Source organism: Medicago sativa, chromosome 2, assembly GCF_051527215.1.
Source record: "Medicago sativa cultivar Bolivia chromosome 2, Bolivia_mono, whole genome shotgun sequence".
Classification (NCBI taxonomy): domain Eukaryota; kingdom Viridiplantae; phylum Streptophyta; class Magnoliopsida; order Fabales; family Fabaceae; genus Medicago; species Medicago sativa.
This window is the reverse complement of record NC_140750.1, coordinates 38,961,693-38,988,930: the sequence shown is the minus strand read 5'-3', so window position 1 is coordinate 38,988,930 and position 27,238 is coordinate 38,961,693. Positions and strand designations below refer to the sequence as shown.

The 27,238-nt window shown below is 33.4% G+C and overlaps 4 protein-coding genes across 4 annotated transcripts; 2 read left to right on the top strand and 2 right to left on the bottom strand.

Annotated features, from left to right (window-relative positions):
* The first annotated feature begins 1,806 nt into the window (after positions 1-1,806).
* Positions 1,807-3,592, top strand: LOC146946784 (uncharacterized). Its single transcript, XM_085748308.1, has 2 exons — positions 1,807-2,932; positions 3,453-3,592. The coding sequence occupies exons 1-2, from the start codon at positions 1,807-1,809 to the stop codon at positions 3,590-3,592; spliced, it is 1,266 nt and encodes a 421-aa protein (XP_085604434.1).
* A 1,038-nt stretch (positions 3,593-4,630) lies between these two features.
* Positions 4,631-5,287, top strand: LOC146946783 (uncharacterized). The gene has a single exon (XM_085748307.1). The coding sequence runs from the start codon at positions 4,631-4,633 to the stop codon at positions 5,285-5,287; it is 657 nt and encodes a 218-aa protein (XP_085604433.1).
* A 3,940-nt stretch (positions 5,288-9,227) lies between these two features.
* On the bottom strand, positions 9,228-11,948 carry LOC146946782 (uncharacterized). The gene is made up of 3 exons (XM_085748923.1): positions 9,930-11,948; positions 9,562-9,826; positions 9,228-9,480 (listed from the first exon to the last, which is right to left on the bottom strand). Exons 1-2 carry the CDS (start codon positions 10,077-10,079, stop codon positions 9,626-9,628), a joined length of 351 nt encoding a protein of 116 aa, XP_085605049.1. The 5' UTR covers positions 10,080-11,948; the 3' UTR covers positions 9,228-9,480; positions 9,562-9,625.
* Positions 11,949-12,700, bottom strand: LOC146946781 (uncharacterized). The gene is made up of 2 exons (XM_085748306.1): positions 12,401-12,700; positions 11,949-12,203 (listed from the first exon to the last, which is right to left on the bottom strand). Exons 1-2 carry the CDS (start codon positions 12,698-12,700, stop codon positions 11,949-11,951), a joined length of 555 nt encoding a protein of 184 aa, XP_085604432.1.
* Positions 12,701-27,238: the final 14,538 nt, after the last annotated feature.

Here is a 27,238-nt window from a genome sequence, read left to right as displayed (position 1 = left end):
GCGATGAATTCTAACTTGGTTTGACGTGAATATCTTTGATCTATGAATTATGAAATTATGATGCGAAGTCGTTGTTGTCGTTGCCGCTGTTGTCGCCAATGTCGTTAAAGTTGTAAGTTGTTGTCGATGTCGTTGAAGTTGTTGATTGTTGTTGCATTTGTTGCTGAGTCCATGCATAATCATTCATATAAAGTTGGGGGCTTGATGCCCTGTTGAATGTATAATCATTCATATAAAGTTGGGGGCTTGATCCCCTGTTGAATGTATAATCATTCATATAAAGTTGGGGGCTTGATGCCCTGTTGATGCTTGATCATTCATACCATGTTGAGAGCCTATGCTCTATAAGTTGAGAGCCAATGCTATATAAGTTGAGAGCCCATGCTCTATAAGTTGAGAGTGTATGCTCTATAAGTTGGGGGCTTGATGCCCTGATTGGTACCACATGCATAGTGCATTGTCAAGTTGATGTTGTTGTCGTTGCACTGTCGTTGGTGTCGAGTAGTCGGTGTTGTCATCGAGTTGTCAAGTTGTTGAAATAATTAATGAGTTGTTATTGAGAAATTATGTGAAGCATTAACATTGTTTAATTGTTGTTGTTTATGTTGTTAAATTCTGTTGATGAATTATATGCTTATTATTGTTGAATGTGAATCTCACCCCTTCTGTTTGAATGTTGCCTCTACGTGGGTAACGTGCAGATAACCAGGATTAGCTGCTGGTGTGAGCTGACTCTCTCACGCGTCGTCTTAGGGACGTTCTGATATTCACATTGTTTTCCATTTGTTATGTATTACTATGAATTATGTTGATGAACCATTTGTAATGGAATTTTTAAGAAGTTGTTTATGTTGAGGTCGTAGTGTCATTTTGTTGAATAATGAAATGTTTTTCCGCTGCGATGTAATTTGAATTATTGATAAAAGATGTTTAAATAAATAGTAATTTTACTCTATTTATCTCTTAAAGAAGTATGACATCCTGTTTAAGTTGAATACTCTGATTTCTATGTATTATTATACATGTTGGGAAAACGGGGTGTTACAAAGACTATCAAATTAATGCTAACAGTATTCCCATTTATTGTGATAATACTGCTGCTATTTGTTTGTCAAAGAATCCTATTCTACATTCAAGAGCCAAGCATATAGAAATCAAACACCACTTTATTAGAGATTATGTTCAAAATTGAATTTTAGATATACAATTCATTGATACTGAACATCAATGGACTGACATATATACTAAGCCTTTAACTGTGGAAAGATTTGATTTTATAAAGAAAAATTTGAACATGCACTTTGTGTCGGATTAAATTTGCTTGCTCCTGAACTAGAAGTTAGGTCCTGAAGTCTGTTCAAAAGCAATGGTCCATCAGAAGTTCTTGACTGAGATTCTGAGGAAAATGTGCTTCTGAAGATGACGTCAGCATTTTAACTTCAGAAGAAGGACTTTTTGCTCCTGAATAGCAGAGTTAGTAGAAACGTTCGAAGTTACTTTTTAGTAACACTTGTCCCACTAACTTGGCAGTTACTTTGAGAAACTCTGACGCGGCTTAAGTGTATTGGTGTATAACGTAAGAGGGCAATGATGAACTTATGCTTTGAATACTATCTCGTGCCCCCTATGTCATTAATGTTGTGTTTGTTTGTCCCCTTCTGAATTGCAAACGTTTTACTCAAAACACTTAGACAAATCATACTCACTTCACAACCTACACTTTCCTCTTTTCACTCTCTTTCTCTGCGAAGTTAGTTCGTCCTCTTCAACCAAAATCCCTAGAACCCTAAACCTTATTCAACACCAATGGCATCCTCAAGCTCCGTTCCAGAATCAAACATGCAAGAAGTAGTTCCAGAATCAACTACTCAAGAAACTCCTGCGTATGAAATCAGAGGAAGAACTATGTCCCTAGAGGAATGGGAACTCAACGTTCAGACTGAGAATCCTGTAGATTTCATCTCCTTGGCATATCATGGCTGTGACATCACAAGCTACTACGAAGCTAAAGGTCTAATGGATTACTTCACGATGTTGAATAGTCCAACTTACAAGAATCTTGTTAGGCATTTATGGGTAAGAGCTCAAGTATATGATCGCAAAGCTGCTCAAGCAGAAATGGATGAGAAGGTTCTGATTGATCCTACTCTTGCTGGGAAATCAAGGAAAGAAATGGGTTTGGAACCTTTCACAGTTACAGAAATTAGGTCAAGCATCATGGGAATTCTTGTCTTCATCTCTCAGGAAGCGATTGCGTTTGTAATCAGAAGACCATCAGGAGGAAGTTTCAAGGATGGTCTAGACAATAGCAAGAATACTCCCTGGAATGAAGTTGTGAACAGTTCAATGTTCAATAGCAGGAAGAAAGGGGATTACTGTGATTTGACAATGGAGAAGAAACTGCTCCTGAAGATACAAAATGAAAATCTCATACCAAAGGGTGGTGGTGGAGATCAACCTTCTCTGGAGCACAGAGTATTCCTTCATTACTTCATCACGAAGGAGAGTGCAGATGTGCCTAAGTATATCTTGAAGCATATGATCAAAGAGCTCAGGAAAAGTCAAGATAACAGGAGGTGCTGGATTCCTTATGGAAGGTTAATTTCAGAGATTCTTCATCAAGGAGGAATTCTAAAAGTACTTAAGGAGCTTAACATATTCACTGATGATCAGCTTGGCACTGAAACAGGCAAAGTGATCAATGGACAAACCCTCAGAAAGATGAAGCTGATAGAGAAGAGAGCTTTTAAGAAGCTTAGAACAGATCTGAAAGAGTCAAATGTTGTATCTGATCTAATGGATGGGTTTCCTCCAATATGCAAACAAGACCCTCTTGATGTTCAGATGAACTACATTATGGATCACTTTGAAAATACTGGTGAGACAATCAGGCTGTGTGATGCTCCAGACACCATGTATGGCGGTGCCTTGTGTAATGCCCTAATTTATTATTTAGTTATTTTATCGAGTTTAGTGTCATTTTGAATAATTTATTTGAATAATTGCGATGTGTGATGTTTTGTGTTATGTGTTGGTGAATATTAGTAGCTTATTATAGTATTATAGTGAAGGAATAAAATTAAAATAGAATAATGAGGCAGTAAAGGCAAAATTGGAATAAGAGGGAATGTGTTAAGTTAGGAATAAGGAGAGGTTAGGAAAAGAAGAGTCAGACACGTAAAATAGTTTTTGGAGAAAACGTGAAAGTGAGAAGTCAGAGAAGAGAAGAGCATTGTGAGAGGGAAAGGGAAAGCTTAAAGAATTCAAAGTTCATCCAATCTAAGGTAAGGGTGGGACTAACCTTCTTTAATATGAATTCTATAATTCTGAAAAAGGGGCTAACTTTGATGTTGTTGATAATTGTGATGTTAAAGAAGTTAGGGTTTTGAATTGCAATTTGATTCTTGAAAGTGTAAGTAATCCAATGAATTAATGTGAAAGTTGATGTTTAGGTTGTAGAGTAACCCTAGGTAATGTTTCCTATCAAATTGGGATCGAATGGGGTCAAAAATTGGGTTTTTGGATAAAAAGTGATCAAACCCGTAGCTGTGTTAGTGCTGAATTTTGGAAACTTCGAAAATTCGTAACTTGAGTTCCGGGAGTCTGATTCGTACGCCGTTCAAAGCGTTGGAAAGATAACGAGATGAACTACCTTATAATAATAGTCTCTGGCCCAGGATGTGAGTTATTTTGTTGTGGAATAACTTAAAATGGAATTGGTGTGTTAAAAATTCTGATTTTTGGTGAAATGAAAGTTTGGATTTTAGCGCAATTTCAAAACTGAAAATGTTCCAGATTTTGAAATGGTTTTCAGAACGTGGTTCCTGTATTTAAGAATGAATTTAGGTGTATTTTAATAATTATTTCGTTATGTCCTTGAGTTGTTTTTGAAGCGTTTTCGATTAAGGTATGCATGCTGGAGTTTCGTAATTATAAGTGTGTGAATGAAATTATTGTTTATTTGCGAAGAATAATGTTAATTAATTGTGAAATTGTGATGCGAAGTTGATGTTGTTGTTGTTGCATTTTAATTATGTCATTGCATGATCATTTCATTTTAATTACAATGGCCTGGATTGACACCACGATGGCCTGTATTGGTGATTGTTTAAGCGAAGGGGGTTGTAGCCTGTCAAAGCCGAATCACGGCATTAGCGAAGGGAGTTGTAGCTCTGTTGGTACCACATGCATAATTGCATTGCATTGCATTTGTTGAGTCGTGTCGTTGCACTGTTGAGCGAAGTTAATTGATGATTTGTAGTTGGACTTATGTGAAGCATTGTTAATGATGAATTGCTGCTGTTTTGTGTTGCTAAACTCTTTTACATGAATTATTGGTTATTATTATCGAATGTGAAATCTCACCCCTTCTGTTTGAATGTTACCTCTACGTGGGTAACGTGCAGATATTCAGGAGTAACAACTGATGTGAGTTGAATTCTCGTGTCGTCATAGGAGTCATACTCTGATACGTAACGGGATGGGGATTCTTATGTGTTTTATTTTCCATTGTTACGGAGGTGAGGAAGTCACATGGGCTGTTTTTAAGAGAGAATTCCTGAATAGGTACTTTCCGGAAGATGTTCGCGGGAAGAAGGAAATTGAATTCCTGGAGCTGAAGCAAGGGGATATGTCAGTAACGGAGTATGCTGATAAGTTTGTTGAGTTGGCAAAGTTTTATCCGCACTATAATGTTGAGATTGCCGAATTCTCTAAGTGTATCAAATTCGAGAATGGATTGCGTGCTGAGATTAAGCGAGCGATTGGGTATCAAAAGATCCGACAGTTTTTCGAGTTGGTAAGTAGCTGCAGAATTTATGAAGATGACACCAAAGCTCATTATAAGATTCTGAATGAGCGGAGGGGTAAGCACCAACAAAGTCGTGGCAAGCCTTACAGCGCTCCGGCTGATAAGGGTAAACAGAGGGTGAATGATGAGAAGAGACCCAGAAAAAGAGATACTCCTACCAAAGTTGTTTGTTTCCGATGTGGAGAAAAGGGTCATAAGAGTAACGCTTGTAGTGGCGATGTGAAACGGTGTTTCCGTTGTGGCAGGAAGGGACATACAGTTGCGGATTGCAAGCATGATGATGTGGTTTGTTTTAACTGTGGTGAAGAAGGACATATTAGCCCTCAATGTCAGAAACCTAAGAAAGCTCAGTCTAGTGGGAAGGTGTTTGCTTTAGCTGGTACTCAGACAGTGAACGAGGATCGTCTGATCAGAGGTACATGTTTCATTAATAGTACTCCCTTAATTACTATTATAGATACTGCCACGACCCAATAATGCACAACTTAAACATAACAACTACCAACGCCAATGTAAAAGTACACCTCCAATTACATTGACTATCTCAACAACAATTGCATTATTAAGTATTCATGTCCACACATTCAACAAATCACAATTCAGATAAGAGTCATCAACATGGATCAACATACATCAACATCAACTACGCAATATATCCCAACAATTCCATATGCTTCTCATAAGCCAAGTAAATGGAACAATACAACACTTTTATGATAACATCATATTCAACCATCAACAATCATCCACGAATCCTCAATTAATCATATAAAACCATTCACGAAGGATTTAAAAAGTAATCGGCTCAAAGGAACCATTTTCAACCAAGTTCGTCTATCGTTATCCCATTTTCAAAATAATTAAAGCTATTGAACCAAAACTAAGTAAACAAGATCTAATGCCTCAAGTAAGTATACCTCTAGACTACATATAAGTGCAGTAGAGTATACAATTACGTTTCACCGGCTAAACACGACCAATTCATGAGAATCACAAAGTTCGTCTCTCTTTATCACTTTTCAAGAAAATCCCTTTTTCAAAGCAAAACAAGTTAAGACTTGATGAAATCAATCACAACCATTTTTAGAAACCATATAAACATTATACAACCTTAACCCCACTCCATTTTCTGGAGAAATTGAGTTTCGGAAAAATCTACATTCTTTGACCATTTTTCAAAAGTTAAGTTCAATTCACAAATTCAAGTCCAAGTCTATTCACCCGATGTTCCAGTAGGTTTAAGTGTATAAACGAGGTTAACCAAGTCAAAAGAATCATTTTAGAAAGCACGGATTGGTCCCCAAGTGCACGAAAAGAAAAATCAAGTTTTGTTGTACAGGAGGGAGCAAGCTTAAGCGTAGCCTGCTCGCTTAAGCGTGCAAGTTCCAGAAACTTCTGGGCTTGCTCGCTTGGAGCTCGCTGGCAGCACACTTGCTGCTCGCTTAAGCGTGGTGAGCACGCTTAAGCGTCCTGCTTCAGTCTGTTAAAAATTCAGTTACGGGTTCCAACCCTTTTTCACCCAAAATCCCAATTTTGATCATTCCAAACCCCAAAACTCAACCCAAAAGATGTTTACACGTCATATACAATTCAAAACACTCAAACATACACAAGTTTTTAGATTACAACTTCAATTTATCAATAATTCACCAATTCACCAAACTCTCACAACTTTCAACAACAACAACAAACTCATCAATAATTCATCATTTCAATGATACCCATTGCATCAATTCTACAACAACATAATGTCAAGATAACAACAACAACATTTGAACATGAATTCATCCACAATTCAACAACCACAACTTCATTTATCATTAATTTCACACAAAAACACATCATGTTCATATATACCCATTTTGACATACAAATTCAACAACAACAACACAATTATCATTCAATTCATGTACATAATCATATCATCACAATTAAGCACGAATTTCTACAACCAAAATCAAATTAACCACTTAACCACAATAAACAATTATGCAAAGAATTAGGGTAGAAATTAAACTACAAGATTATGATTAAAGTCTAACCCCCTTACCTTAATTCTTCACAAACTCAAACTAGGGCTTCACTTTAGCTCCAATCCTTGAAGCTCTACCTTCCTCTAGCTCTCTCTAGCTTTCCTTCTTCAAACCCTTCTCTTCTCTCTTTCTCTTACTCTCTTAAAATTGTGAAATGATTATGTAAACCCTATTTTCTCTAACAATAGAGTTTATATAGGCTCTACATAATTGGGCTCAACTCACAATGCCTTAATAGGCCTAACCCATTTACTAAACCAATTCAAAATGTTTCTATCCACTTAACGGTAAAATATAATAACGGTCACCTACCGGTTAAAAAAACACTTCACTACAAATTCCTAGTACTTAGTAAAATAATAACGGCTCTCACTAAGCACTAAAAATAATCCTCATCAAAATTATTAAATTACCCCTTACTTGCAAAATGACCAAAATACCCCTGAGTCCAAAATGACTAAAATACCCTTCTAACACCGAATTCTACAATTCCCAACCAAAATACACACAGAGGCAATTAATCACATATGAGCACATAAAAACATACATAAAAATAATTAAATTAAATCTAGCGAGAAATCGGGCTATTACATGTGGCGGCGATGTGTCTTCTGCGGTGGAATGAAAGGTTCCTGCAGGCACGTTAGCACTCCAACGCTCAAGCCAGTAATGGAACTTAAAGAGAAAGTGTAAGAAGTGTTGTGAAAAGTGATATGTACCTTGAGGTGAAGCAAATCCACCCTTATATAGGCGCGCTCGTGGCATAATCGTTTCCGGGTTATGCAACGTATGATTAGGAGCAGGGAAGGACACATGTAGCATGATCCCAGCAAGGAAGCGTGCTCTAGTGTGGCACGGTGCATGCAAGTTGGCATGCTCCTTTGAATGTGTAACCTTAAGGCGGCGTATTATTGTACATGTGTAGCCATATGAGTGGTCCACAACAGTTTGTTTGAGTTAGGGTTTTTCTATTGGGTTGGTTGATTTTGAGCACCTAGTGTGGCCCAATTTAGAAGAATACCTAACTAGACCAACGACCCGTGCTAACGCACGGGTCATATCAAATGTAATATTTCACGGTAATAGGTAACGAAATAGTTTAGTTGAATGTCAAAATATTAAAAAGCATAGACGTTGATATTGTACCATAACATAATATTTCCATGACATCGTCCTTGGTATTGTAACATAACATAATATTTTAATGGCATAGTGTAGTGAACAAAACAAAAGCTGGAGCTTTGGCAATATATAAATAGTAACAATATGTCTTTAAAACAATACTACAAAACAAAACACTACACATTACGGAAATCTTTCCTATAGACCACATTTGACGTAACATCGGTATCTTCCCTGTCTTGATCATTTATCAAAATCTTTAAGTTGTCTCTCGAAGTAACCGTTGAGATTGCGGCGTAGAACTGTCCATGTGAAAAAACAGGAGACAGTAGGTAGACACCAACATGCTTTAGAGATTGACCTTGACTTTTGTTTACCGTAATGTGCAAATCAAACAGATATGGATTCCTCAAACTGAAATGCCTTGGATAGAAGGTGGATAGATATTTATAGAGAAGCCAAATGAATCCTTAAGGTGTGTATGCAGTCATAAACTGAATCCTTAATGTTGCTAACAAACACCAAAATAATGTGATGCAATATTGAAGAAGAAAGATTTTCTTTCGTTTTTGAATGACAACGAAAATGTTATGCCGTAATATAAATAGGGATTCTAACTAAAAATTGTGCTGATTTATGTTATAAAAAAATTTAATCAAGTTTCAAGAATCACATTTTACTTGCTAGCACATTAATCTGTTGTTCGTTATTTAATTAGAAAGGCAATAATAGAAAGGAAATATTGTGAAAAAAAATTCGATTATATCAAATATTAGAAAGGCAATCAACAAATTATTTTTGAAAATATTTTATAATTCCTTTTTTACATAGTCAACTTTTAAAAGTAAATGAAAATTTATACCAATTAATACATATTGATAGTCATTAAAAGAGGAATTATATTGGGAAATTTGAATCCCTATTTAGTCGAAGAAATAATCCTTGGTTTTATAATAATGTGCTGAGATATTGAGAAGAAAGATTTTCTTTTGTTTTTGAATGACAACGAAAATATTATGTCGTAATATAAATAGGGATTCTAACTAAAAATTGTGTTGATTTATGTTATAAAAAAATTTAATCGAGTTTCAAGAATCACATTTTACTAGCTAGAACATTAATCTGTTGTTCGTTATTTAATTAGAAAGGCAATATTAGAAAGGCAATATTTGTGAAAAAAATTCGATTATTTCAAATATTAGAAAGGTAATCAACGAATTATTTTTGAAAATATTTTATAATTCCTTTTTTACATAGTCAACTTTTAAAAGTAAATGGAAATTTATACCAATTAATTACATATTGATAGTCATTAAAAGAGGAATTATGTTGAAAAATTCGAATCCCTATTTAGTCGAAGAAATAATCCTTGGTTTTATAATAACTAGACCAATGACCCGTGCTACCGCACGGGTCCTACCACGTAGAAGTTAATCAAATCCATGACTTTTCTTTTTCTTCCATTCTTCTCGGTTTCTCTTACACTATCTTTCTCGACTACATGACCAATGACATCTACAACACAAAAATTTGCATTATTATTTACCAAACAGCTAAAAACAAATTCGCATAATACTAAAAGGTAGGATTTCATACCAGCAACCACATCCTCTTCCTGAGAGATCAAGATGTCTTTGAAGTCCATGATTTCAAACACGTTCTAAGGCAGGTTGCTAGCATTCACCTTAGTAAATCTCGAATTTCCCATCATGGTAAGCTTGTGCTTGTGTGGCAAGAATTTGTAATTCCCCTCGTTGAATCCAACCATGACATTCTCAAGCTTATATGTTCCTCCTTTTTCAACCATATTTTGAATCGTTGGCACCAAGAATTTACGAACAGTAGCATGGATCCGTCCTCGCTAAACAAAAATAACATGTCATTAACATAAATCAGAATAAACCTAATCGCAGTGCCAACCTAAATTATTGTATGTGGTAAGACATTAGGTTCATATAAAACACCTTCTCATCAACCAATATCATGTTCATGAAGATGATGTCATCTGAATTCTCCTTATCACGGATGAGCCAGATATGGGCCACACGCACAAGCAACTTCAAATCCTTCTTCCCACCTTTGACGGCTGAAATGGGGGTGAAAATGTTGGCCATCTTAAAGAGAGAAACAATTACTTTCGCTTACAAAACAGAATAGATGTATTCTCATAACTAAGTGGTATTTAAACAGGTATTGGCAAGTTATTTTCGCTTACAAAACAGTTAATATTCATTGTAGACATAAAATGCAATTATTGCGAATTGATTTGTAATGCTCTCATACCTGGAATTTCGAGTAACAATAATGAGCAATGAATTTCGATTAGTATAATGCTATAATAATGCATAATGATAGACACAAGTATGTCTCTATGAGGTAACTGTGATGAAAACATGCTATTGGTAGTAATTCCTATTTATTGCAGACATAAAAGCAATTAGTGCAAATTAAATGTATTTGTCTAAGAAAGTTTTTTTGTTAATATCATCATTGCAGTCATGAATGCTTTCGATAAGTAGTAATTGACGGAGCAATTAGTGGATATTGCATAAAAGCAATTAAAAACAATTCTTATTCGAAGAAAGTTTTTCTATTAAAAGTAATTCTTATTAAAAGCAATTACTACCTATTTATTGCAGTCATAAAAGCAATTATTGCAAATTAAATGTATTTATCTAAGAAAGTTTTTTGTAAGGAAATTTTAGCTAGGTATATTCACTCGCGTGTTTTTAAGGTGAATGACTATAGTATGCTATAGTGGTAAAATTTAGTGGTAAAAAGCATATATTCCTATAACTTTAGTGGTAAAATTTGGGGGAAACTTCACCTTTAGCAATCGTTAAGAGTTTCTGTAGATAAAAATGGTGGTAAGAGACGATAATGATGGGAGATGGTAGTGGTTGGAGATGGTAATCGTTAGGAGTTATAATGATTTGATTAGCATTAACTACGTTTTCAATGGCTATTATGACATATCTGTATGAGAGAGGAAATGAGTAGTTTAAACATAGCCTTTGAATCAACGGCTGAGATTACATGCTAGCTAATCAACTCTAGCTTTTATAATAAAGGGTAATCGTTAGGAGTTATGGTGATTTGATTAGCATTAACTACGTTTTCAATGGCCATTATGACATATCTGTATGAGAGAGGAAATGAGTAGTTTAAACATAGCCTTGGAACCAACGGCTGAGATTAGATTAGCATAGAATTTAAACCAACGGCTGAGATTAGATACATGCTTAGGAGGGAAAAAAGCTAGTGATTAGGGCAAACATGCTAGCTAATCAACTATAGCTTTTATAATAAAGGATGTGCTGCGATATTGAGAAGAAATATTTTCTTTTGTTTTTGAATGAGAACGAAAATATTATGTCGTAATATAAATAGGGATTCTAACTAAAAATTGTGCTGATTTATGTTTTAAAAAGTTTCAATAAAGTTTCAAGAATCACATTTACTTGCTAGCACATTAATGTTGTTTGTTATTTAAATAATTTTATTTTTCTAAACAGATATTTGTCTAAAACTTTGAAGATCAAATCCATGTTTTTGTGGAAGATGCCGAGTGTCAAACAAAATCAATTATTCGTTATTAGCACATTTCAATGTTTGGAGGGATAAGGAAGCAATTAGCACAAAAATAAATAAATCATTACTGATTCGCTGCTACTGCAACACGCTATTTTTTGATAGAAATACAATCGGAAAAATTATAACGACAGTAAAAAATTATCTAAATAATGCCAACACTGCAATTTAGATAAAAGAAAGCAATATTAAACGCAACACCAATTTCAAACAAAAACGAAATTAAGTAAGGCAGACACGAAATTTTATTCAAGGAAAAGTTGCATGATTAAGGATTACAAAACATAAACTTAATTGACGAAGTACTTAATAAAATATTCAAGGAAAAGTTAACTTAAGAAAAACAAAAATTAAACAAAAATTCGTTCCACCAAGAGGCCGCATTCAAATTCCTATTTGCGGATAACACAAAGGTAAAGAGTCTCGTTCTTTCCAGCAGATGGTGCACCAAGCAGTATGCGGGAACCTGGACGAAGATTGCGAGCAAGAACCATTCTCTTCCACCCACCTCCAAATTTGAAATGAGCATAATTAGTATTGTCATAAATCAGAGTGCAACCCCACACGTTGCCATTGTCATCCACAATCTTCAAAGCTGTAGTTGTCACATCCAATACGACCTCACAAAATCCCATCATTGAAAGCTCCTGCAGTGCAAAATATAACATCGTTAATTTAATACCTTACAAACGTTGAGAATACAATGAGTAATATTAATTTTTACTCACCACATATCCACCATCATAGTCTTCAAAAGTCAATTTTTTTTATAAGAACATAAAAAATTAATCTGATCATGGACAAAAGGGGATGGTAAGACATCAAAGTTATTGAAAGGAACAACCTGTTTCTCAAGCTTAAAAATCATTGGTGGGGCAAACCTAGGAATTGACATATTCCTTCGAAACCTATCCTTCAAATGGATAACATACTTATCCATACCAACAAACACCATAGTCACCCAGGATCCGAGACAAACACCGTAGAAGTCTTTTAGGGCATGCCAACCCGTAGTCAAGTAAATGTTGCCATTGAATCTCTCAACCAACACCTCAAATTCGTTGTTTTTAGAATCCACCAGATTTGCGTAGTGTCCAATTTGGTCTCCAAAGTCATGAACAAACATTATTGGCAAGACAACCATGGCCTAATATTAAAAAAAATATGAATCAACATGTTAATAGATGAATTTGAATGGAAAGGATGATCCGAACAAAAGCATTTGGAAAGAAAACCTTACGTGTAGAGTATCAAGCTCAACGACATACATCATGTACTTTGTATTGAGATCATTGACAACCTTCTCAAGTTCAGATGTGGGATTTGGGGGCTGACAACAAAACACCAACAAAAATGTCAGTATTACGATAACAAATTTTAATTTTGTATTACAACATGATAAGAAATTTAGCAAAACCCTAAACCTGTTAAAGCATGATAAGACAGCAGAGCTTGTATGTCATTGTTGGCCATGCTTCTGTGAATGTGATGGAATCTGAAAGGATGAGAGAAAAAGCAGAGTGAATAAACCTTGTTTATATTTCAGGTCTGTTTCAACGGAATATAACAAAAAGAAATAATAAGCAATGGTTGTGAAAAAAAAATGTTCGATTTTGTGTATAAAAAAGACAATATTAGATTGGCAAGAATAAAATTTGATTTTTTACTCATATGTTCATTGGGAAAAAAAATTCAATTATTTCAAATATTAAAAAGGCAATTTAGATATATAGTCCGCACACTTGTAGTGCGGCCCAATTTAGAAGAATACCTAATGTACTTGACATTTAAATCAAAATGATCATTGAATTCAAAAGTCAATGTTAATCCAAATATTAAATACCAATTTTAAAAGATCTAGGTTTTTGAACTCCAAAGCTGGCAATTAAAAGGCTAAATCAATTCTTTATCCAAAAAAAAAAAGGCTAAATCTCTTTTAAAAAAAGTCTAAATCAATTCAAAAAAATGAAATAAAAAATAAAAAACACAAAATTCTAAGACTTTAACCATACATCTCAAAAACATTTAAATAAAATAATTATTTCTTACAAAATAAATTATCATTATTAGTATTATTATTAAATAATTTAAACATGAACTCTTTCAAAAAAAATAAATAAAAGGAACGCAAATTCCAATTCCAAAATGAAATACGGATCATTATCAATAGATACGTAGGGTAATGGTCATTTAATTCGAAACGATTATTAAATTCAAAAGTCAATTTTAATCCAAATATGCAAGACCCAATTTTACACGACTCGCCTGGATAGTAAACCACTCTTTACACTAAGACAGATGTTTGTTGAGATCTTTTCACTAAAAATTGAATTCCGTACGCCAAATCTCAATTTAATAATTCAGATCAAATAAAAATTATGAAATATATCATGGTTTTGTTCAGAGTTTAGAGGAAGAGAAGTTTTGAGGGTGAAAAATATAGGAAAAAGTTATGAAATCTTTCATATTTTTTTTAGAATAATTTTTTACAAAATGATAAATTGATTTTTGTGATTAATATAGTTTGAATTTGAAGAATGTTACAACAACATAAATTAAATTTGAATAATTCATACAAACCTTTAGAAACTCTCCTCCAATGCAATTTTTGAGTTTCCCAAATTAAAAAGGTGTTGTATTATGAAAAAAAAGAACCTCCCAAAATCATTCCCTTTCAATGTTTTCCATTTGTTGCTCATTCCTTGTTTCCGAAATCCTCCCCTCCATTTTCCTCCAAAGTCCAAGAGTCCTTCAATTGTGTATTTGAAGCACATTTGGCGTGGTTTGACTAGATTAGGTTATGGCCCCAGAGTACTGCTCTTTATCCAAATGATTTTGCTCATTCCCAAAGTAAATGACCAAAACACCCCCACGCATGGTAATTCACGCTAGTGTTAAATATGCGTGACTTAACTCACGTTAAGTCATGCTGAAAATTCACACTGAATTCCAACGTGAGTTAACTCACGCCGGTTTTCTTTCACCTAAAATTCACACCAACCTTATAGTTTGTTATACATGTGCTACACCTATGCCATAGGAAAACGGTGCCAACTATTCAACCAGATGTGCTGGCAACAATAGCTTGATGAATTATGAAATTAAATTACATGTGTATGCATCACAATAATCCCAAAACATTTATGTCGGCAGGGGCTTTTAATTTCGTTGAACATGTGGTTGCAAATGTTTTGAAACACAGTTTTATGAATTTGCAGGAGATGAAGGAATGGGCCATGTCATTTGAAAGCTGCTGTCGCACCACTACTTAAAAACAAACCAACGCTGTCCCACCACTACTAAAAACAAACCACTGTACAAACCCATTCAACAAACGTGAAAATTTTGAAAATTTATGAGTTACCTCACACAGTGTGACTTAACCCACGTAACGCGAATTAACTTACGCAGGGGCAATTCTGACATTTACTTTGGCAAGGAGCATAACCATTTGGGTAAAGAGCAGGATTCTGATTTATGGCCCCAAATATTTTGTAATCTTTTTCATCTTTTTATAATATATTTTGGTGTTGCGAAAGGTACATCATTTGTACTCCCATTTACTTAAAAACATTCTCAATTCAATTATCATAATATGGAATATGATTTAACTCTCATTGCTCAATGGCAATGGCAATTTGGCTTAACATTGTTCCTTCTCAATTGAGAAGCTATTTCTTTGTTGAAAATTTGCAGAAATGGATTTACACAAATTTGGTTCTTAAATCAGAAAATAACTTTGATATTCCTTGGAATGTTCTTTGGAGAACAACTTGCCATTGGTTGTGGAAGTGGAGAAATAATGAGATTCATTTGGATGACTTTAATCTGCATGTTGCTCCGAAAATTCAAGTCATATCCATTGATCGCTCCCCAAGTTGGGTGGGTTAAATTGAATACTAACGGAGCTATTGTACAGCTCGTGGCAGAATTATGGGGCCCTAGAAGGACCGAAGTTGGTAAATGGTTAGAGGTTTTTCAATGGGCATAATTAAGGGGGGTCCTAGATGGAGCAAAAGAATCCTGCTCTTTACCCAAACAGTTCTGCTCATTCCTAAAGTAAAATACAAATATACCCTTACGCAACTTAACTTGCGCTTGTGTATTTTGTACGCATGTTAAGTCACGCTACGTGACTCAACATGCGTTAGTGTAATATGAATGTGACTTAAGTCACGTACCACTTAGCACTACCGCAAGTTAACTCACGCTAGTTGGCCGGTGAAGAACAAACGTTTTTCCAACTTCGGTCAGCTTTTCAACATTCAATGTACACGTTTTTTACCACTTTCACACGTTTTTTTTGACTACATTTATGTTAGATACAACCTAGGTTCACATTTCTACCTATAAATACCCTCACATACTTCTCATATTCTTCACATTATCTCCTCCCACTCTCTCCCTCTAATTCTCTTCTTTCTTTGTTTTTTTTCTTTCAATATTCTCTTTGGGGTAAAAAGGGATCAAAATTCGTCGGGAAAAATAGTGAGTAGCCGACTTGGGGAAGTGATTGACCGTTGGGATAATTTTAAATTTGCTTTTTTAACCGCAGAAACTTTTTACCGTGGGTAAAAAGAACTTCTTGTGGTAAACAAAATAATTTAGAATATAGGCCTTAAATGTAACCAAAAAAAAAATGAAGGCCTAATTGAAAATTGTTTAGTGCATAGGTTTTATATGCACTAAATCCAGTCAAAAACAGTAAAAAAAAAACGTGTAAAACACAATAAAACCATGGTTGAATAACCGACCAAAGTCCAACAAACGTGTTCTTGAGTTGTGACCACCGGCCTAACTAGCGTGAGTTAACTCACGCTAGTGTTAACCTGTGCGTGAGTTAACTCACGCTAGTGTAAATCCTGGGCGTGAGTTACAATCTCCCCCTATAAATACACTCCTAAACTTCCCCATTTCCTCACACCATCTCTCATTCTCACTCTCTCCCCCTATGAATCTTCTTCCTTTCCTTATTTTATTTTTTTATATTTATTTTATGATTGCGTATTGAATTAATAAATTGTATTGAATTAATAAATTCAAATAAAGAAAATTAGAATAAAAATTGCGATAGCGTGAATTCGAATAAATATTGCGTATCAAATAAGTAAATTATAATAAGTACACAACATTAATTCAAATAAAAATGGCGTATTGAATAAATAAATTCGATAAGTACACAACATTAATTCTTAGACAATTTTATTTAGATATAATTTCATTTACGTTACATTACATTGTGGTATCATTACATTACATTACGTAAAAGACATGTACGTCAACTATCATTACATTACATTCGGAAATGTACCTTCCAACTACAACAATTATCTTACCACTGAATGGGGTCAATTCAAACTAGCTAAAAAGCAGGACTCCGACATTCGTCCAGAAGTGCTTCTGTTCCATTCCAAATGTTAAATTCTTGTTGGTCATGGTTTAAAATGATAGTATCTAAGTGTCAACGGAATGAGGTCCAGACCTTGACACTTCGATACCATCATTTAAACGAAGCCAACAAGAAATTAACACTTAGAATGGAACAAAAACACTCCCGGACGAATGTCGGTGTCCTGCCATTTAACTAGTTTGAATGACCCCATCCAAAGGAAGACAATTGTTGTAGTTGGAATGTGCATTCCAACTACAACAATTGTCTTACCTCTGAAATGGGGTAAATTCAAACTTGCCAAACAACAGGACTCAAGCATTTCGCTCAGCATTCATGCCTTCCTTTGAAAAGAATAAATTTTTGTTAGGCTTGATTTAAATGAATGTATTCCAGTGCCACCGAAATGAGGTCCATTCCTTGACACTTAATACCTTCATCTAAACCAGCCAAACAAAAATTTAATCTTTTCAAAGGAAAAACATAAATGCTGAGCAAAATGCTTGAGTCCTCGCCGTTTGGCAAGTTTGAATTACCCCATTTCAGAGGTGAGACAAATGTTGTAGTTTGAATGCACCTTACCCTAACTAATGACGATCTTCTGGCGGAATCAAGCCGTTGATGATATCTTCAGTTGATCTCAGCAACGTCACCCGCATATCGATCCACTGGAACTTGGTGTGCTCCCAAAACATACTCGTCACGTTTTCGTCGTTCTTTAACTCCACCCAAGTGAATGATATGTTCCCCTCGTCGAGCTTTGGACGTTTATACAGAATATTTTGCACCCTCCTTGTGTCTGTGGGGTTGACTCCTTGGTAGAATTCATTCAGTTGATCCTTGAGACCTCTTAACGTTACATCAAGGCACCGAACCTTCAACCTCTGAGTTTCTCCGCCGTTGAATTTTGCATGAATGTCAATCCACCCGGCCATTGCTTCAAATCTACACAATTACAAATTAAACACAATCAATGAAAAACTCATTCAAACATTTCATCAAACACTTGGAGTGCAAATTATACATAAACCCTAAAAATGATAACTACAACATAAACATGCAAAGATCAAAATAATTAAGCAATATTACTCATTTGCATGTAACATTGTATCATATATTGCAAAAAACAAAATAACCAAAAATTAAACAAACCCTAAATCTAAAAAAATCTAATCTAAGTGTAAAAAATCTAACATAATCATGCAAACATCTAAACATCATAAGAATTAAACACTATAAGTCATTTGCATGTAGCATTCTATAATTTCTTGCAAAAAAAATTTAAAATTTTAACAAAACAATAAACCTAAAAAATTCTAGATTAAGTGAAATTTTTTATCATAACAACATAGTTTATGTGAAAGCTTACTTGTTCTTGTTGTTGTAGTGTTGTTTGATTTGAAGTTGAAGGAATTTTGAAGTTGGGAAATTTGAGAGAAAATTGAGAAGTGTGTGTGTTGTTTGATGAAAATGAGGCAGAATGAGGTTTTGCCTGGGTTAATAACATCACGTAGCGCAACTTAAGTCACGTAGCATGACTTAAGTTGCGTAAACATTGCAACTAGCGTAAGTTAACTTACGTAACGCATGTTAACATGCGTAGGGGTATATTTGTATTTTACTTTGGGAGTGAGTAAAACTGTTTGGGTAAAGAGCAGGATTCAGACCAAAATTGGTAAATCGTAGAGGTTTTTTAACTGGCTGAATTATGGTGAGGTCCTAGAAGGACCGAAGTTGGTAAATCATAGGGTTTTTCAACCATGGAATTATGAGAAATGATATTTGTACAACTATTTTGTGATAATTTTTGTGATAATTTTTTCTCTCATGCTCATACTATGTTTTTACTTTTTCTCTATTGTTTTGATATCTGTGTCAATACATATTTTTCTTTGTAAATTGATTTGACCCTCTTTGTATCCAAAATAAAAAATTTAGAATATATATTTTTAATTTGGTGTTAACCATCCAGTTCACATTAGAAAGAGACACAAGGAGTTCGACCGCAAGATAAGTATAACTAGAGTCCCAAAAATTGTTCCATCCTAAATAGAGCTTGGATTCTTCTGAACAATTCGTTTTTGTTGGAGTTCCATAACCGAATTTAAAATGTTTTGCCGACAATCTATATATTTCTCTTCTCTAACACTCCAAGATACCATAAGTACCGAGACAATAAATTACAAAATATTTAAACTGTTATGAATATTATAAGTGGATGTCAATATAGCAATTGAGTTATTGAGTTATACTATTAGCTTATTGGGCCATATTGTGTTTGCTCCCCAAATCATTGTATTTCTCTATAAATAGAGCTCATATGTAACCTAATTGTATACCACAAGAGAATAATAGAATCATCTCTTCTCTTTCTTTCTCCTTCTCTAGTTCTCTCTACTTTATTCTTGTACCTATTTCTTTAGTTTCATAACACGTTATCAGCACGAAGCTCTAACCAACTGAGGTATGTAATTCTTCTTAATCAATTTTTTTTTTGTAAACAAAATTTATTTCTTGTATTGATGATTATAGGCTATACTGTTACAATTCCATCAATTGGAATCAGTTCTTTATAGATACATTAATTAATTAATTATTATATGAACCCTATTATATTATTGTGTGTTTATTTATTCCTTATGCATTCCTGAAGTATTGCATAAGGATTGATCTCTTATTATAAAATTAAAGAGATCTATTATGTAGTTCCGGAAAAACTCAATATTATTCTATATGAATTTCTAACGAATTCAAAAACGTAGTTCCTGAAGAACTAGATATTATACTCTAAGAATTCCTGAAGAACTCAAAAGCATTAATCCTTTAAGGATTACTGAGAGAATTGATTGTATTATTTAAATGAGTTGTATAGTTCTTGAAGAACTTAAAAATTTAATTCCATCCTCCATGAATTCTTGAAGAATTCGATAGTGACGCAAATAATAATTATTCTATATAGTTCCTGAAGATCTCAAAATTTTATATTCCAAACATGGATTGCTCAATTTTATAAATTGTAAATTTTTATAATGTTATTATTTCAACACATATATATTGTTCTTATTTAGGTGTGTGTTGCAATATATATTTGATTGCATTCGATTATATATTATTCTCGAGATTTATTATCTTTAATATAAAAAGTCAATATACTTTCTACCAGGAGATTTTATTTTCTTTAATATATTTATTATCGAGTCATATATTGTAAAGAAGATATTTTGCTTTTGAAACGAAATATTTTGTTGATTTGTAAAAGTGATTAATATATTTATGTATTACATGGAATGATTTGTGTCATCGTTTACTTCATATTAAAATTTTAAATAATAAACTATTATTGAAGGATAGACTATAGTCTATAAAACAATTTTTTCTCAATCATTGTTTATAAAGAACATATGTGACATAGTTCCTGAAGAACTAAATATTTAATATTAAAAGGATTTCTTGAAGAATGAATTTGTATTGATGAATGCTTTTGAACATTTGCTATATAATCATACTCGAGCATTCTTGTAGTATTGCTCTAAGTAAAATTCCCACCATTTTTACTTATAGCAGCATTGCATAAGGTGTAATATTTATTGATCATTGCTTATGAAGATTTGATACGGAGTTCCTGAAGAACCACACGTTTAAAACATGATAGCAATTTATAAGATCAATTGATCTTCTTATTTGCCTAGAAAAATTATGAAGATTTGATGTTGAGTTCTTGAAGAACTACACATTTAGACCATGATAGAAACATAAAATCTATTTGACCTACGTATTAATTTAAAGAAGAAACTAGTCAAATATGCTCTTGAAGTAGCAAAAATTGAAAAATCATACTATTTATTTTATATAACCAATGTTGTGGTTATGATAATTGATTTAGTAGAGAATACCTTATCACCCATACTCCTCTATAAGTGGATGATCCCTCCCTTACGTCAATGTCATAAAATTCGGTTAGTATGTCAAACATTTTTTTTATTATTTGTCAAAGAATGTTTTTGATAAGGTAATATTTATTTAAGGAATTGATGAGGTAATATTTTAAAATTTTATATTATGTTTTGTTTCCTTTTATAATCTTGCAAGATTATTTCCTTATTTTATAACCGGATATTTGATTTTGATTTTCTTCTTTCTCTATTCCACAAGATATGGTTTGTTTCCTTTTTAGAAACCGGATATTTGATTTTGATTTTCTTCTTTCTCTATTCCACAAGATATGGTTTGTTTCCTTTTTAGAATTTTGCAAGATTGTTTCTTATTTCTTCTTTCTTTATTATATTAGTGCAATGGAAGCACATTATTAATTGTAAACCAGAAGTTTACATAATAAATTTATAGTTGGCAAGACCGGTTGGGTTACCCCGGATCTATTATGATGTGAAAATAGTAAACAAATTCTATGCGCATTTATTAAAGAACCAGAAGATTCTTCAAACCAAGAATATTTGTGCATTATTGATTCCCAAGGAAAGTTGACAATTTGATAGAGCTTATATAAGGTGATATTGTAAATCAATACATTGATCATGTGGATCAATTCAATATTTTATGACTTTAATTGATGCATCAACGAAATGATCACATGTATGTTTGTTGTCAACTCACAACCAGAAGTTTGTGTAATTGTTTTCTCAACTAAGTTGACCAAGAGTTTGTTTTATGAGCTTTTCATAAAGCATTTGAAAAGTATCAATTATCGATTGAAATTAATATTGAATAGCTTGTAGCATATGCTCATGAAATGGACTTGAAGATCCGTTTTTTAGACGTCTAAAGTTAATTGTATGATTGATACTTATGAGACCTTAAAACTCTACTTTGGGAGTCAGCAATCATGTATGTTGATATATTGATTCGCATCAAGCCCACAAGTTACCATACGTAAGTCCTCCCCTGAATTTATATATTCGTTAAGAACTTAATATTTCTCATCTAAGTAAATTTTTGGATGTGTTGTGTCTATCACAGTTGCTCCAATATAATGCACTTAGGTGGATCTTAAAAGAATATTGGGAAAATATATTTGATATGAATCTTCATCTATTATAAATTGTATTGAGCCAACTTGTTTATAGCCCAGAATGATAAAGGTCAGAAATCGTATAGGGATAAAAAGTAAAATAAAAATATGGATTTGGGGAAAGGAATGGTAAAGAAGGCGTCACACTCACTTCTAATCCAAGAAGGAATGCTAAGCCAGGAGGAATCGCCACAATGGTAAGGAAGCCATTGATAAGATTCAATAAACTTGGTTCAATCCAGAACCAAAGAAAGAGACAAAGCTCTCACACATACACAAAGGTATATTTTTATCAAAATTCTACATTTTTTTATTTCATAATGAAACTTACAATTTATAGAGCTCTATCTCTAATGAACTCAAAAGACCTTAATAAATTAAAATAACACAATATTCTTTTTAAATATAAATTTATGCCTAATTAGACTAATTCATAATGACACTTATTAAAACTAATACATGTGTACTTGATTGAAAAGAGCTATTCGACTCACTAACATCATGTAACTGATGTTACATGCAAAACGTCTTTATTATTTGGCTGGTCATTCCATGTCAAGTCCATTTAGCTAGCTGCTGCTTCCAATTATCAAATTCAATGCAAATGGATAATTAATTCCCAAATGAATACTCGTAAGGTTCATCACCATTTGAAACTGCATTTTGTGATTCAAACTTCCAAGCCAATCAATAACAATTATTCATGAATTTCAAAGGTCAATAGAAACATCACGTAATATGCCCAATTCAATTTCAGCATCCATAAGCTCAATTGTTTTAAACTAGCATTGCAATATGTGGCTGAACTAATGATAATAAAAAAATATAATATTAAAATGAATAAAATATTCATTTTACTTGTGCATTTTTTATATGTCTCCTTCCACATGCTTAATGAACTCATGATCTCATCACAGAAGGTTGATTATCAATAGATTGATTAGTTTTCCCAATATTAGGGGGAGAGAATAAGCAGCTGAAAATGTGAACCTGAAGTTCAAATGAATAATTTGAAAGGAAATATTATTGTCACATCTTGATCCTCAAAATATAACTCGTTTGCAAAGTTAAACAAATAAAATAGCAGCTACTAATGCTCCAAACAAAATAGATGTCCCTGTTGGATTATTGCAAATGAGTCCCAACCGTGCATGAAGCATGGTAGATCAGTTCTGCATATAAAATCCTCAAACAAGAAAAGGAGCTAAAAGGAAAGATAACCCAAATGAGGATGTGTAAACTCTAAAAGAGTATTATGACATAATTGATATTTTTGTTCCAGAAGAACTGACCAGGTACCTGAAATTTTTGGAAAAGAAAGATATCTCGATAAATTATGTCATGAATGGAATGAGGTGGAACCAAAATATAAGTCAACGTTGACGATGTTTTTGCATATAATATAGCGCTATATGTGATAAGTGATAATGAAGATCATGAATTAACGTCTATAAAAAGAAAATATCTGCAGAAGGAAAAAGACAATTCATGTAAAATCAAACTCGCTTTGTAAAAGCTAAACTTTATGGACTTGTAGTCCGCACACTTGAAGATGTGAAGTTATTTAGATATGTACCAATTTTTCGCGCGAAAAAGAATTATATTGATAAAATACATATGTATAGAGTTTGATATATTCACCGGAAGTGAGATGATATGTAACACCCTACTTCTATTAAGCGCTAAAACGCGCGAATATACAAATATATTCTAGAAATAGATGCTACGTCTTCCAAATTAAAACATACATGCATAAAGATCATGTTACATCATATAGCAGCGGAACACATATATAATCCATAACAACAACAAATCTCAGAATAAAGATACAAAAATAACATCCTCCAATCTCAGATACAATAATATCTCAAATCTCAACATAATAATGTCTCAACACCAAAACTACACAATCAAATAGAAATCCAACGTGCAAGAACTACCCTAGATCAGAGCCCTAATCTAGACACTGCACATAAAAAGAGGAACTCCACTCCTCGGCAACATCAAGCATACAATCTAAGCATCCTGCACTCCATCTACCCGTCCATACGGAAAGGCAGGTGGTAAACCACTGAGGGTTAGCATTACATCATCATAATCCAAAAAAAAAAGGTTTAATATGAATATTGGAAATGGAAGATACATTCAAATATGAAGAATATTAAATCATGCTCATACTCAAAAGTATCCACAACACATGCATATCATTCATTACCATCATACTAAGTTCATATCAACAAGTGCAACATACACGTATCACAACTCCACCTTGTCAATTAACAATTAACAATTCAAATCACAATTACAATTAGCAATTCAACCATCAAGCACATTTCAATGCAATTCAATTCACCAACAATCTATGCAAATGGCTCTAGACTCATCTAGATGCATGTGGTACCAAATCACCTCAAGGTCGTCACCTCCGATGCAACAAAAACATCGTACTCACCTCAATCGGATATAAAATCCACCACCATCAGTCATGTATGCATATGTTCACACAAACAATTCACCTCAACATCACCAATACTTATATATATGCAATCAACAACAATTCACCACCACTTAACATATATACAATCATTAACAACATCCATAATTCAGTCAATATGTAGTTGTCACATAAATACATCATCAATCATCTTCATATATGTTATTTCAACTATCCATAAAGGATTCACAAAACAATCAACTCTTAAAGTCATTTTCTACCAAGTTCGTCTCCAAAAGTCACAACTCAAAAATACTAGAGGTTATGAACTAAAACCAATTCTACAAGCTCAATTGTCTATGTCATGTATTCTCACAAGTCACTTATATGTGAAGTAGAGATTACATAAGCATTTCATCGGCCAAATATGATGAATTCATGAAAAACTCAAAGTTCGTCTCCCTTTATCACTTTTCACAAAAATTCTCATTTTCAAAGCAAAACAAGTTCAAACTTGATGGAACCAATCGTAACCATTTTTAGAAATCATATACACATTATACAACTCTAATCCTACTTCAATTTCCGAGAGAAAACGAGTTTACGGAAGGATCGACGTTTGGACCGTTTTCACCAAAGTTAGACAATTTTCCCAAATTCAAGTCCAAACCAATTCAAATCATGTTCCAGTAGGATTAAAGGTGTAAACAGAGGTTAATTAAGTCCAAAGAAACATTTTAGAAGTATTGGATTGGTCCCCAAAAGCTCAAAACAACAAAACAGAAAAACTGCTTCTGGGCAATTTTGCTATTAGCGAAATCTGCGCTATTAGCTCAATTTTCGCTATTAGCTCAGTTTTCGCTATTAGCGAAAATACTCCAGAAAGTTTCGCTATTAGCGAAATTCTGGCGAATTTCTTCAGCAGTTACGGGTTTTCACACCTTTTTCACCCAAAATCCCATTTTTCAAATCCCCAACTCCCAAAACACGTTCCAGAAAATGTTTATGGGTCAAAATATGTTCAATACACTTAAACAAACATGAATCATGCATTAGAAACAACAATTTGACTCATTTCATCAAAATCATGAAATTTTCTCAAAACACCAACACAACCATAAATCTCTTCCCAAATCCATAAACAACAATTCCAAGCATAATAATTTGGTTCCAACAGTTCAACAATCATCAACAACAACTAATGAACACAAATTCATGCACAAATCATCACTACAACTTCATTTTTCATCAAATTTGCTCAAGAATACAAAGCACCAACAACTATGCATTTGGACATGTTAATGCATATACTAACATGCAATTATCATACAAATCATGTTCTCAAACATAACAACAATAATCATGCACGAATTTACAACAATTAGATTCAATTCATCAATTTCATAAAATGGGTAGAAATGAAAAGTTATGAATTATGGTTGAATTCTAACCCTCTTACCTCTAGCACCAAGATTCTCTAACCCAAGCTTCAATTTAGCTCCTAGATGATGAATCCTCTCTTGCCTCTAACCCTTGTTCTTGTTCTTCCCTCTAGCCTCTATCTCTTCTCTTCTCAAATGAAAAATGTTGTGAAAAACCCTATCTCTCCACTAACATTAGTTTATATAGGCTCACTTAATTGGGCTTAACTCACCACACCTTAATGGGCCTAACCCATTTCTATTCTAACCTCAAAAATGTTATTACTCTCTTAACGGTAAAATACAATACTAACGGTAAAATATATCACCAACGGTCACTTACCGGTAAATAAAATAATTACTACACCCTCTCTAGTAACTTGGTGAAATAATAACTCTCACTAAGTACTAAAAATAATCCTCAACTAAATTACAAGATTACCCCTACTCTCAAAATGACCAAAATGCCCCTAAGTCCAAAATGACTAAAATACCCTTCTAACATCGAATTATACGAATCCCAACCAAAATACACACAAAAGCAAATAATCACATATAAACAGATATAACATACATAAGTAAATAATAAAATATAACTAGCGAAAATCGGGCTGTTACATGATATATGTTTAATGTTTATGTTTAAGAGACATATTCACCTGAAGTGAATTCAAGAACTTTTCTTGCTTGATTAAGTTTAGCATCACATGAAAGGCTCAATTTATATGAAATATGTGTTGCAATATAGTTGTATGACTCACGTGATAGTGATGAGTATATGAAACTCTCTGAAAGAGTTAATTTTCGTGAGATATTGAAGAAATGGCATCATATGTCCATTTTAATGTATTTTGATAACTATATGTATTATGGTATTTTGTTTTTTTTTGTCAATATTAGTAAATACCGAAATCGGAACAAAATCAAGCATACATTTTGTACCTAAGAGAAACAACATGATCAAGGAATTGAAGAATGTTCTTTCAACAACTCAATATGAAGATAAAAGCATTGCTCATTTGGAGAAGGGTATGGAGATAGATCAGATTTTCTTCAAAGTCACCGCCAAGAAAAGCTTTTGAGTAACTAGAATAGAAGATTAATTGACTTTCTTTGTCTCATATACGATTGTCTTTATGAGGGGGAGACATAAATGTGGTCTGCACTCTTTTTCCCTTAACCAAGGTTTTATCCCACTGGGTTTTCCTGGTAAGGTTTTTAACGAGGCAGATTATCACACAAAATGATGTTGTACTCTTTTTCCTTCACTAGAATTTTTTTCCCACCGGGTTTTTCTCTAGTAAGGTTTTAATGAGGCACATCCTTGATGGACATCCAAGGGGGAGTGTTATGAATATTATAAGTGGATGTCCATATAACAATTGGGTTATTGGGTTATACTATTAGCTTAT

What these genes read in the sequence shown, in the direction of transcription:
- LOC146946784 (XM_085748308.1), top strand. Translation starts at nt 1,807, where the DNA reads ATGGCATCCTCAAGCTCCGTTCCAGAATCAAACATGCAAGAAGTAGTT. An exon ending in CATGTATGGCGGTGCCTTGT is followed by an intron (nt 2,933 to 3,452) that starts GTAATGCCCTAA and finishes GTTGATGTTTAG; the next exon opens with GTTGTAGAGTAACCCTAGGT.
- LOC146946783 (XM_085748307.1), top strand. Translation starts at nt 4,631, where the DNA reads ATGTCAGTAACGGAGTATGCTGATAAGTTTGTTGAGTTGGCAAAGTTT.
- LOC146946782 (XM_085748923.1), bottom strand. Translation starts at nt 10,079, where the DNA reads ATGGCCAACATTTTCACCCCCATTTCAGCCGTCAAAGGTGGGAAGAAG. An exon ending in TGATATTGGTTGATGAGAAG is followed by an intron (nt 9,827 to 9,929) that starts GTGTTTTATATG and finishes ATTTTTGTTTAG; the next exon opens with CGAGGACGGATCCATGCTAC.
- LOC146946781 (XM_085748306.1), bottom strand. Translation starts at nt 12,700, where the DNA reads ATGGTTGTCTTGCCAATAATGTTTGTTCATGACTTTGGAGACCAAATT. An exon ending in TTTTTAAGCTTGAGAAACAG is followed by an intron (nt 12,204 to 12,400) that starts GTTGTTCCTTTC and finishes TTTGCACTGCAG; the next exon opens with GAGCTTTCAATGATGGGATT.